Source organism: Pipistrellus hanaki (assembly GCF_964339955.1).
Source record: "Pipistrellus hanaki genome assembly, chromosome: 20".
Lineage (NCBI taxonomy): Eukaryota > Metazoa > Chordata > Mammalia > Chiroptera > Vespertilionidae > Pipistrellus > Pipistrellus hanaki.
In genome coordinates, this window is record NC_140522.1 from 884,583 (window position 1) to 897,038 (window position 12,456).

General features: G+C 56.1%; 1 protein-coding gene across 2 annotated transcripts in view; it reads right to left on the bottom strand.

Moving 5' to 3' along the window:
- PTPRC (protein tyrosine phosphatase receptor type C) overlaps positions 1–11,690 on the bottom strand; it is a 33,623-nt gene extending 21,933 nt beyond the window's left edge. Inside the window, exons 1-8 of one of the 2 annotated variants that reach the window (XM_084868560.1) lie at positions 11,662–11,685; positions 8,543–8,608; positions 6,446–6,472; positions 5,415–5,640; positions 4,420–4,551; positions 2,663–2,809; positions 1,297–1,419; positions 419–580 (exon numbers count right to left, since the gene is read on the bottom strand). In XM_084868560.1, coding sequence (XP_084724686.1) covers positions 419–580; positions 1,297–1,366 — 232 coding nt within the window. In that variant the 5' untranslated portion in view covers positions 1,367–1,419; positions 2,663–2,809; positions 4,420–4,551; ... (2 more) ...; positions 8,543–8,608; positions 11,662–11,685. Of the gene's footprint in view, positions 1–418; positions 581–1,296; positions 1,420–2,662; positions 2,810–4,419; positions 4,552–5,414; positions 5,641–6,445; positions 6,473–8,542; positions 8,609–11,661 lie in introns of both variants that reach the window. The other variant, XM_084868561.1, reaches the window with a different exon arrangement.
- Between the last annotated feature and the right edge of the window lie 766 nt (positions 11,691–12,456).

Genomic DNA, 12,456 nt, shown 5'->3' on the forward strand with positions numbered 1-12,456 from the left:
TCCTCTCTGACATTAATAATTTTTTTTTTTTTTTTTAAGAAAAAGAGCAGAAACGGGTTTGGCTCAGTGGATAGAGCGTCAGCCTGCGGACTGAAAGCTCGCAGGTTTGATTCTCGGTCAAGGGCATGGACCTTGGTGGCGGGCACATCCCCGGTGGGGGGAGTGCAGGAGGCAGCTGATGGATGTTTCTCTCTCATCGATGTTTCTAACCCTCTCTCCCTCTCCCTTCCTCTCTGTAAAAAGTCAATAAAATATGTTTTAAAAAATAAAATTAAATAAAGGGAATGAGCCAATCCATGCACTTGGCCAAGCGAAGTGTATAAGGGTCGCTGTCCCATGCATTCAGACGCCCCTCCTCTGCACCATGCCTTTCGCCGGAAAAAAAAAAAAAAAATAAGCATTAAAAGGTATAATTTACCTTCTGCGTCTGTCCGAAATATGCAGTTCTCAGCCTCTCCACATCGTAGGATTTTTCCTTTGACAAAGGCGCGAACTGACACTTTATATTCCGTATAAGGGGTCAGATGGGTCAAATGATGTGTCTTCGCATCTTTACTCAGATTGTAGCAATTTTTGGAATCTAAGGGGAGGAAAAAAAAGAAACTTTCAAGCCGCGTCATGCCAAGAGACCCCGTGCTTCCTCTGGTGTCTACACGCAGTGACTTCTAAGCCAACTGCCAACAGAGGGACTGAGGAATCAATCCATCCCGCCCTGGCCGGGGTGGCTCAGTGGATAGAGCGTCGGGCTGCAGACTGGAGGTCCCGGGTTCGATTCCCGGTCAAGGGCATGGACCTTGGTGGCGGGCACATCCCCAGTGGGGGGCGTGCAGGAGGCAGCTGGTCGATGATTCTCCCTCATCGATGTTTCTAACTCTCTATCCCTCTCTCTTCCTCTCTGTAAAAGAAATAATCAATACAATATATTTAAAATAAAAATAAAATAATAAAATAAATAGAACTGTGACAGGACAAAAAAAATCTATTAAAAAAAACAATAAAAATTAAAATTAAAAATGAAATCAACAGCATCAACGAACCCCTGCTGGGCAGCAGGACGCACAAGGAGCAGCCGCGGTCCTGAGCAGAGGCCGTCGCGGGAGCCACACGCCAGCCTGGGCGGCCGGATCGGCACGTGGCCGGTGTGAGAAGTCAGGGCCCGCCAGGACCGCCCAGACACGCGATGCTTCAGAAGGACGGCGTTTGCATGCGAGGCCCCTTCCAGCCACCCTGGGCGCTGTCCAACTCCTGCCCCCCCCCCCCCCACACACACACGGAATTAAATTCTCTGCAAATTACCTGACTCCAGGGGATAGTAACAAAGAGTAAAATTATGGAAATCACTTGGCGGAGGGTCCCAGCTGGCCATTCCCGTTCTTGCGCCCTTAGAATGACAGGTAACTTCTGAAGGCGGGTCTGGATCTGTGGGAAGAATGAGAATCAAATACAAGCCCGGAGCCACGTGGGAAAGGCTCCAGCCTGGATGGCCGTGTCTCAATGAATCCTGGGTGAAGAATGACGTTTTTAAAAAATAAAATATATTTTATTGCCGAAACCGGTGTGGCTCAGTGGATAGAGCGTCGGCCTGCGGACTGAAAGGTCCCAGGTTCGATTTCGGTCAAGGGCATGGACCTTGGTTGTGGGCACATCCCCAGTAGAGGGTGTGCAAGAGGCAGCTGATCGATGATTCTCTCTCGTCAATGTTTCTAACTCTCTCTCCCTCTCTCTTCCTCTCTGTAAAAAAATCAATGAAATATTTTTAAATATATATATATATATATATATATATATATATATATTTTATTGATTTTTTTTAACAGAGAGGAAGAGAGAGGGAGAGTCAGAAACATCGATGAGAGAGAAACATTCATCAGCTGCCTCCTGCAGAGAGGAGGAGGAGGAGGAAGAGGAAGTAGGAGGAGGAGGAGGAAGAGGAAGAAGAGGAGGAGGAGGAAGAAGAGGAGGAGGAGGAGGGAGGAGGAGGAGGAGGAGGAAGAGGAAGAAGAGGAGGAGGAGGAAGAAGAGGAGGAGGAAGAGGAAGAAGAAGGAGGAGGAGGAGGAAGAGGAAGAAGAGGAGGAGGAGGAAGAGGAAGAAGAGGAGGAGGAGGAAGAGGAAGAAGAAGGAGGAGGAAGAGGAAGAAGAGGAGGAGGAGGAAGAGGAAGAAGAGGAGGAGGAGGAAGAGGAAGAAGAGGAGGAGGAGGAAGAGGAAGAAGAGGAGGAGGAGGAAGAGGAAGAAGAGGAGGAGGAGGAAGAGGAAGAAGAAGGAGGAGGAGGAGGAGGAAGAGGAAGAAGAGAAGGAGGAGGAGGAAGAAGAAGGAGGAGGAGGAAGAAGAAGGAGGAGGAGGAGGAGGAAGAGGAAGAAGAGGAGGAGGAGGAAGAGGAACAAGAGGAGGAGGAGGAGGAACGGGAGGGGGAAGGGGAGTGAGCTGGGCTGTGCTCGTACCTGCATCTCACTGTCCCCGGTCTGTCCCCACCACACGCACACGGCAGCCCAGCGTCTGCGGCCGCAGCAGCAGCCTTAACGGAGCGGGCACGCTCGGCCATTGGCCTCTAAGCGCTGCTCCCGCAGCCGGGACAGGAGCCCAGGCGCCTCGGAAGCCCTCGCGGCCGTCCCGCCGTGCCCGGAGGGAGGGAGGCGGAGACAGGCACGTCCACCGCACTCACCGCTGAAGTCCGTCTCGATGGTCTTGTTCTCTTCCACCACGACGTGCCTTCCATAGAGCACTCTCGAAGAGCAAGGGTAGCGGCGGTGAGGAATCAGGTGAGATGCGTCAAATTGCTCCCCCGTCGAAGAAGAAGTAGTAACATTTTCTGAAAGAAAGAAGCGGCGCCTCTGAGTCTCTGAGCGCAACGCACGGCACTCAGCCGTCCCCGGGACCCCGTGCCCGGCATCAGCACCCGAGACACAGAAAACCCACCAGTGGTCAAAATGCCACACAGAATGCTACACAGAGGAGGAGGAGGAGGAGGAGAGGAGGAGGAAGAGAGGAGGAGGAGGAGGAAGAGGAGGAGGAGGAGAGGAGGAGGAGGAGGAGGAGAGGAGGAGGAGGAAGAGAGGAGGAGGAGGAGGAGAGGAGGAGGAGGAGGAGGAGGAGGAGGAAAGGAGGAGGAGGAGGAGGAGGAAGAAGAGAGGAGGAGAGGAGGAGGAGGAAGAAAGGAGGAGGAGGAAGAGAGGAGGAGGAAGAGGAGGAGGAGGGGGAGGAAGAAGAGAGGAGGAGGAGGAGGAGGAAGAAAGGAGGAGGAGGAGGAAGAAAGGAGGAGGAGAAAGAGAGGAGGAGGAGGAGGAGGAAGAGAGGAGAAGGAGGGAGGAGGAGGAGGAGGAGGAGGAAAAAGAAACAGGGAGAGGAAGAAGGAAGGAAGGAAATCACTTCCTACCACAAAATTTCTCTAATGGCCTGGCCAGTGTGGCTCAGTGGTTAGGCAGGAACCGGGCGGTCAGGGTTCGATGCCCGCTCAGGGGACAGAGGGAACAGGCCCAGGTTGCAGGTCGATTCCCCAGTGTGGGCCCTGCAGGAGGCAGCCGATCCATGATTCTCTCTCACCATGGATGTTCTCTCTCTCTCTCTCTCTCTCTCTCTCTCTCTCTCTCTCTCTCTCTCCCTCTCCCTCTCCCTCTCCCTCTCCCTCTCCCTCTCCCTCTCCCCTCTCCCTCTCCCTCTCCCTTTCTCTCTGACATCAACAGAAACCTACCCATGTTTCCCCGAAAATAAGACATCCTCCGAAAATAAGACCTACTTACAGGTTTCTGAGTGAAATAGAAGGCATCCCCCCGAATATAAGCCCCCCCCCACCCCCTAGGCTAAACATGAGAGATTTGGTCCACTGATTCTGAAAGAAATGGAGCCACAAGAAATTCACCGGGAAATTCAGGAATTGGATTGTTAGGATGATGTTCCAGAAGATGACGACATGATTGTCATTGAATAAATGAGTACATTCTTGATCCTGTAGGATTCACAGTGTGTCTGTTTGTGTGGACAACGACCGTCCTGCCGTACCGTACACAGGTGATAAATTTCCTTTATTTTCATTTAACCGTAAATGTGTACCGTGTTCTTCATGGAAAAATAAGACATCCCCTGGAAATAAGACCTGGCGCGTCTTTGGGAGCAAAAATGAATAGAAGTGCCGAGACCGGTGTGGCTCAGTGGATAGAGCATCGGCTTGGGGACTGACGGGTCCCGGGCTCGATTCCGGTCAAGGGCATGGACCTTGGTTGCTGGCACATTCCCAGTAGGGGGTGTGCAATAGGCAGTTGATCGATGACTCTCTCTCATCGATGTTTCTAACTCTATCTCTCTCCCTTCTCTCTGTACAAAAATCAATAGAATATTTTTTTTTTAATGCATAGAAGTCACTGTCTTATTTTCGGGGAAACGGTGATTTTAAAAAGCGTTCTCGGGTCAATGCTGGGCTCTTACCACACTGGTGGCTGTAATGGATTTTGCTCTTGTTACAGCCCTGCGTTTCCGTTTCCACTGTCCAACGCAAACAAATGGAACGGTCGGCTTTTTTCACGTCTACACACTCCTCTAGCTTGAAATTCCCGGGCCCTGCGAAGACAGGAGGAAAGAGGTGACTCATGTTCCGCCGTGTGTTCCCGTGCTCAGCGATCGCCACGGGCTTTACACGCGTGACACGGGCGGGCAGGCATGGAGGTGGCTTGGGGAAGTGTCCACACGCGTGTTTTGTTGTTTGCTTCTTGACTATCGCTTGTTCTTGTTTTAAACATCGCACATCTTGGCAGCCTTTCATTTAGAATTTGTGCTCCTGGTGGAACATAGAATGCAAGCAGTGGCCCAGATAAAACGGCATTTTCGCACATCAGAAACAAAAAAACAGACATGCCCAGCCCTTACCGGTACGGCTCAGTGGATAGAGCACCGGCCTGCAGACTGAAAGGGTCCCGGGTTCGATTCCGGTCAAGGGCATGGACCTTGGTGGCGGGCACATCCCCAGTAGGGGGTGTGCAAGAGGCAGCTGGTTGATGTTTCTCTCTCATCGACGTTTCTAGCTCTCTATCCCTCTCCCTTCCTCTCTGTAAAAAGTCAATAAAATATAATATATATATATTTTCTTTTTTTTTTTTTTTTTAAGGAAAGCATGTCCTCCCAGGAGGATTGAATATTTTCCTTTTTAAGTAAAGGATAAATATGCACAGTGTGTATTCGGGGACTCGAATGAAGCGGAGGAGGGAAAAGAACTCGGTGGGTCGTCGCTGGGCGGGGTGAGTGTGGCCGAGTTCCCCCAAACCCCGCTGGAGGAGACGGGCGGGGGAGGGGCGAGGGGAGAGGGGTGCCCGTGGAAGGCGAGGTCAGGGGAGCAGGGTGCCCGGTCCCGCCCCCACCCCCTGCCGCGCAGGAACGAACGGCTGTGGCCCCCGACCGGGCGGCGGCGGCCAGCTGGGCGGCCTTACCTGGGGGCACTCGCAGGTCCACCGTTTTGTTGCCGGCGCAGGACGGGTGGGACAGGAGGCCCTGGACGCTCTGGCATTCCGGGAGGCCTCCGCATGTCAGTCCCGGGGGCGACGGGAAAAGGGCATGTCAGTGTGCCCAGGGCACCCACGTCCGCATGGAATCTTCCGGTGTCATTGTCATAGTGGTAGGTCACGTTGTCGTTGTTGACGTGTTTGAATCTGGCCTCTGAAAGGAAGGGGCCGGGTGATTATTGCATTTTTTCCAGAGAAAATACGCCTCCCTATCCACGCACACCCCTGAGCGATCCAACCCCCCACCCCAGGAACGCGGGGTCAGAGGGGGCAACACCCCAGGGCCCCCCGGCTTCCTGCACCCCCCTCCGCAGCCTCGCCTGGACCCCAGCTTCCTGCACCCCCCTCCGCAGCCTCGCCCGGACCCCAGCTCCCTGCACCCCCCTCCACAGCCTCGCCCGGACCCCAGCTCCCTGCACCCCCCTCCACAGCCTCGCCCGGACCCCAGCTCCCTGCACCCCCCTCCACAGCCTCGCCCCGGACGCCGGCTTGCAAGTTCCCATGGGACGAGGTAGTGGGGGGGACTGGGTTCATGTCTGTCCTGCTCTCCAGCCAGTGCTCCCCCCAAGGCCAGTCCGTGGGGGTCGTCATCGCCCCAAATCCAGGTCCCCCCCCTCCCCTACAACCTGCCACGTGTCGGGGGCCTGGCCGTGACCGGTTCCCGCTTATCCTGACCACGTGGTGGCGTGTAACGGACGGCTTTCTAGACCGCGTTGATTTTTTTTTTCCCCCTCTTTCCTGCTCAGGAGCCCAGGGGTAGGGGACAGTTAGGGTCGGGGCCCCGGGTCTGTAGGGTTAAGGTTTGGGGAGAATCGCGGCTGGGGTTCTTGGGCCCTTGGCCCAAAGAAGGAAATAGCGGACGTCATAGTTAATAAAAAAAATAAATAATTTTCTGAGGCCCCCCCAGCTCTCCCCGGGGTTGGAGGGTGGGTGTGGGGGGGGGGGGCGCGGGAACTTACCGCATGGCTGCTTAGTTGTAGTCGGAGCTGTCACGGAGAAACAGAACAGACACAGCATTCACGTTAGAATTTCTCGGCCACGGCCACCAGGGGGCAGGGTAGGGGGCCGTGCAGGATGTGCCGGGTTGGGGGTCCGTGGATCCCGCCGGATCCGAAGCTGGTAGGCCAGCGATGGAGCCCGAAACGCCAGAGGGCGATCCCCGGGTGGGTGGGTCCCCTCACCCGTTTCCGTGAATTCACACACATGATCACGCCAGCCTTGGCGGTCACCTGATCATGTGATCACGTGACCATTCGAGCATTTTCGCTGCCCAAACTCACGCCAGGGCCTCACCCCTCGATTTCCCTCTAAGCAGGGTTCTAGCATTGCTAGAGGCCCCGGTGCACGGAGTTCGTGCACAGGTGGGCAGGGTCCCTGGGCCTGGCCGGCGCTCAGGGCCGGGCCGATCAGGATCTTCCTTCATTCCACGCCGCCCCCTGGTGATCAACGATCACCATAACGAGTGATCGAACTCCCGGCCTCTCGCTCAAACTCCCGAGGGGACCCTTTGCCTATGAGCCTTTTCCATCTACACCGATGAAAGAGAAAGGTGCAAATGGGCTGTCCCTCCGCGACGCCCACCAGCCCATCGGGGGTGAGCATGCAAATTAACCCAACAAAGATGGCGGGCTCATTTGCATACACCAGGCGCCAAGCGGCTGTGGCTGGGCTGCAGGGGGTCAATGGGTGGGGGGGAAGGGGGACGTAGGTAATGCTCCCAACAATAAAAATTAAAATACAAAGGGCAGGGGAGGACCTCAGGCCCCTCTCTCGCCTTCGGCTCAGCCAGCGCGGAAAGGCAGTGGCGGCAGCCAGGAACAGGAAGGCCGATTTTCGCAGGAATCTCCGAGCATCGGGCCTCTGGTTTATAGATAACCTCCGGACGCGTTTGTTGGGGGGGAGAAAAAATCAGAAACTAGCCAAAACCGGTGCGGCTCCGTGGATAGAGCGCCTGCCTGCGGACTGAAGGGTCCCGGGTTCGATTCCGGTCAAGGGCGTGGACCTTGGTTGTGGGCACATCCCCAGTGGGGGGAGTGCAGGAGGCAGCTGGTCGATGTTTCTCTCTCATCGATGTTTCTAGCTCTCTCTCTCTCTCCCTTCCTCTCTGTGAAAAAAAATCAATAAAAAAAATATATTTTTTAAAAATAAATCAGAAACTAGGCGAGAGCGGCTTCGTCCTCCGGCTCGGCCTCGGAGAGCTCTCTGCCGCCCATCGCTCTCTCCGCCCACGGGGACGCGTCTGGTGGGAACGGAGGATTGCCCGGGACCGAGCGGGCCTGTGCTCTGTGGGGCCTCTGGGCCGAAGAATGGGTGGGAGGTGGCGGCCGTGCAGGCTGGACCCCGATGGTTCCGGACAGCCCCCACCCCCTGCCTCCCCCGATGGCCGGCCCGGTGTACCCCGGAGGCCCCGTCTCTGCCCACGGCCCAGACCGCCTGGCTGGAGCTCACGCCTCATCGCCCGGAACATCCGGACCACAGACCCCATCCCTTTTCCTCACGCCCGTACCCAACCCCGCTCTGAAAGAAGCCGTCCTCTGCCGAAGCCGGTGCGGCTCAGTGGATAGAGCGTCAGCCTGCGGACTGAAAGGTCCCGGGTTCGATTCCGGTCAAGGGCATGGACCTTGGTTGTGGGCACATCCCCGGTGGGGGGTGCGCAGGAGGCAGCTGGTCGATGTTTCTCTCTCATCGACGTGTCTAGCTCTCTATCTCTCTCCTTTCCTCTCTGTAAAACATCAATAAAATATATTTTTTTTAAAAAGCCATCCTCTGCTCGCCTACGTTTCCATCAGAAACACGCCTCCTGGTGGCGGGGCGGGTGAGGGGGTGGTTACCCCAGGGACCCACGGGTTATGGCATCGTCCGAATGCTATGCCCGCTCCCTGGCCCCGTCGGCTGCCGCGCCCGCCATTCCCGGGGCGGACGGCCCTCCACGGGACTCCTCCACGGAAGGCCCCCCCCTCCATAACCGTGAGCGCCCCCCGGGGGGTGCAGGTGCAGGTGCGGGTGCAGGTGCGGGTGCAGGTGCATGGTTGCGTGACTGGGGGTGAGGCTGTCACCTGTGCTGGTGGGGGTTGCTGTGAGGCTCTGAGTGGGTGCTGAGGTGTGGGTCGTGGGGACCGAACCTGCAAGGAAACGGACAGAAGAGGGAGCGTTAACACGTTTGCCTCTCCGTCCTACTAACAACAACGACGGAGAGCGTCACTGCACCCACTTCACAGACGGGAACACTGAGGCACAGGGAGTCCGCCACGGAGGCCGAAGAGGCTGGGCTGGTTTCCGGGGCCTCCACGCCCCCCAAAAAGCTCTTACCTCCTCCCTTCTCTGCCGTGAACGTTCATAACAAAAACGATAAGAATAATAAGAAGAGAACGGAAAAAACACATGCCCCGGAAAGAGGTCCTCTGGCCTGAGGCTCTGTGTCAGCCACAAACACATGTCTCTGGTGGGACATGGGTGACGTCTCCGTGTGGTTGTCCATCACCCAGGACACACACACACACACACACACACACACACACACACACGCGCCCCGCCCCGGCGCCCGGTCCCACCTGAGGCCTTGTGCGTGCCCTCGGGGGTGCGTGCGGGTGAGGCAGCCGGGCTGCTGAGTGCGGGGCTGGGTGTGCCTGCGGGAGACGGGGCGGCAGTGGCCGCCGTCGGGGCACCTGCAATCAGAAAGGCCGTCAGCGCCCGTGGCCGGTGGCCGGTGTGGCCATCAGCGCCCGTGGCCGGTGGCCGGTGTGGCCATCAGCGCCCGTGGCCAGCGTGGCCGGGAGGAGGGGGCCGAGCCACGTGTCCACCCACCCAGCCATCCACCCATCGCTCCCGGAGGCCCCACCACGGACGCCTCCTAACCGACAACTCCCCCCACGTCTGCCCGTACGTCATCATCTTAGTTAATTTTTTTTTAAATGATGTGAATGGCCCGGCCAGCGAGGCTCAGGGACTGAGCATCGACCTGTGAACCAGGAGGTCAGGGTTCGATTCCCGGTCAGGGCACAAGCCCGGGTGGCGGGCTCGATCCCCAGTGGGGGGCGTGCAGGAGGCAGCTGGTCCGTGATTCTCTCTCACCGTGGATGTTTCTCTCTCTCCCTCTCCCTTCCTCTCTGACATCAATAAAAATAGATTGAAAGCCCTCGCCAGGTTGGCCCAGTGCATAGAGCATCGGCCTGCAGACTGGGAAGGTCCCAGGTTTGATTCTGGCCAAGGGCACAGGCCCGGGGGGTGGGCTCCATCCCCAGTGCGGGGCGTGCAGGAGGCAGCCGGTCCATGATTCTCTCTCATCACGGATGCTTCTCTCTCTCTCTCTCTCTCTCCCTTCCACTCTGAAATCAATGAAAATAGATCTATTTTTTTTTTAGTAAATGCCAATGTCACCCTAACTGGTGTGGCTCAGCGGATAGAGCGTCGGCCGGCGGACTCAGGGGTCCCAGGTTTGATCCCGGTCATAGGGCACAGGCCAGGTCTGTGGGCTCGATCCCCAGGGTGGGGCGTGCGGGAGGCAGCGGATCGATGAGTCCTTCTCATCATGGATGTTTCTCTCCCTCTCCCTCTCCCTTCCTCACTCTTTAAAATCAATTAAAAAATATATATATATAAGACAAGTTCCCCCTCCTCCCGTTTCGGGGGGCACGGGTCCAACCTGCCAGGTCCGTCCGGCTGGCATTCTCCCGGGGGCTGGGGGGTGTCCCTGTGGGGGGGACCCCGGTGGCGCCAGGCGCTGGCGCGGCCGCCGAGGGGCTGCGGCTCCCCGGCTCGGAGGTGCTTGCGGGTGAGAGCTGCGTGGTGCGGGCGGGTGGGCGGGCAGGAGCGGGCGGAGCGGTGGGCACCCCCGTCGGGGTCTGTCCTGTGACGTCACGGGGGACGGAGGAGGAGGAGGGGAGGAGGAGGAGGAGGGGGAGGAGGGGGAGGGGGAGGAGGGGGGGGGAGGAGGAGGAGGAGGAGGAGGAGGAGGAGGAGGAGGAGGGGGAGGAGGAGGAGGAGGAGGAGGAGAAAACACACGGATGAGCCTCAGGGAGTCTCGTACCTGCCCAACCATCGGGCTGCCTGAGTATTTGATCGCTCCCTCACCCCTCCAGTCTGAAATCGATCATTTAAAATCAAATACACGGCCGAAACCGGCGTGGCTCCGTGGATAGAGCGTCGGCCTGCGGACTGAAGGGTCCCGGGTTCGATTCCCCGTCAAGGGCATGGACCTTGGCGGCGGGCACATCCCCGGTGGGGGGCGTGCAGGAGGCAGCTGATCCATGACTCTCTCTCATCGTGGATGTTTCGGTCTCTCTCTCTCTCTCCCTCAGCCCTCCTGTCTGAAATCAATAATATATATAGATTATATTATATTAAATGCCTCTGGTGCAGCGGCAGGAGTGTTTGGTCACTGTGTGCCCGGCTCCTTGTCTTCGGTGTGAGAAATGAGTGTTTATTCCGTTACGACAACGGGATGCCCTTCACAGCCCAGTTCTCGGAGCCCGTCTCCCGAGCCCCGCGAGAACGGCTCGTTCTAATCGTTCAGTCAGAGTGGCCTCGGGCCTCGCCTCACCTTCTTCATTCCTGCCGTCCGCCTCGCGATGGACCGGGGCGTCCATGGCCCGTTTTCAATAACGGGTGACACTTAAGGGGCGCCACCCGAGGCTCCTTCCGGACTTGGCGCGTAGTAGGTGCGCATCTATTTCCCCCGAATGCAGCCTGGGGTTCCGCCCTCGTCTGGCACGTAGTAGGTGCGCATCCCTCTCCCCCCCCCAAATGCAGCCTGAGGTTCCTCCTCCTCTGGCGCATAGTAGGTGCGCACTTATTTTCAGCCGCCACGTGACCTAACGTTGAACTTGCCCCAGGCTCAGGATGCCCGTGAAGGCGACCGACGCCGGGCGCGGCCCTCGCGTTTGGAAATGAGAGGGCCCCAGCCCCGGGAAGGCGCAGCTGTTTCTCCGGGCGGACTGCATGTGCCGAGGACCCTTCTGTGTGAAGCCCCCTCCGTGTTCTCGAGAATGCCTTCCCCCGTGTTCTATGGCTCTGACGCTCGGCACGTCCGGAGCGTTAGAATCGTAAAGGAGATCGGACCCCGCCCCGAGGCTAAGGAAAGCTGCCTTTTACAAGAGGGAGAAGTTCTATCGGCGTTAAATACACACCCGCGGCAACGACAGAATAAAATGAGCGAAGGGGGAGGGTGCATTCTTACCGGTCGTAGGAGCACTGGTTCTATTTTCTGCAAAAAAAGGAAAACAAACATGTGTCAGAAAGCTTCAGACTTCGTACGTCCATGTGTATTAGATGTGTACATATATGTCTCTATAGCGACATGTATGTACATGCGTTTCTTATGTATAAAACCTCTGTGAGTTAACATTCACCAGATGGCAATTGTTGTGTGCCTTTTACCCCGATGAAGCTCCATTCCTTCTCTCTCTCTTTTTTATTTTTTAATTTTATTTTTTTACCACCCCCTTATTCTCAGTAGTTTCTTTATTTGCCTCTAAACTTCATATAACATAGCATTTTTTTTTGTATATTTGAAAAACAAAATCTAATTTATTGATTACAAAGAAAGTAAGCTTGTTTTTCTCATTTAGAATTTTATTTGTTCTATTTTCTTGGTTCTAAGTGGTGCCCATCTCTCTCTTTTTTTAAAAAAAAAATATACTTTTTATTTATTTTTTTACAGAGAGGAAGAGAGAGGGATAGAGAGTTAGAAACATCGATGAGAGAGAAACATCCATCAGCTGCCTCCTGTACACCCCCCACTGGGGATGTGCCCGCAATCAAGGCCCATGCCCTTGATCGGAATCGAACCTGGGACCTTTCAGTCCGCAGGCCGACGCTCTATCCACTGAGCCAACCCGGTTTCGGCTCCATCCCTTTTCTTAACATTCTCCTTACAAAGTTCACGTGTGTCAAAACTATGCTCTGTGTTTTTGATTTTTTTTTTTTCAAATCAAAGAAGAAACATAACAGGCTAAAGGGGAACGATTCTATT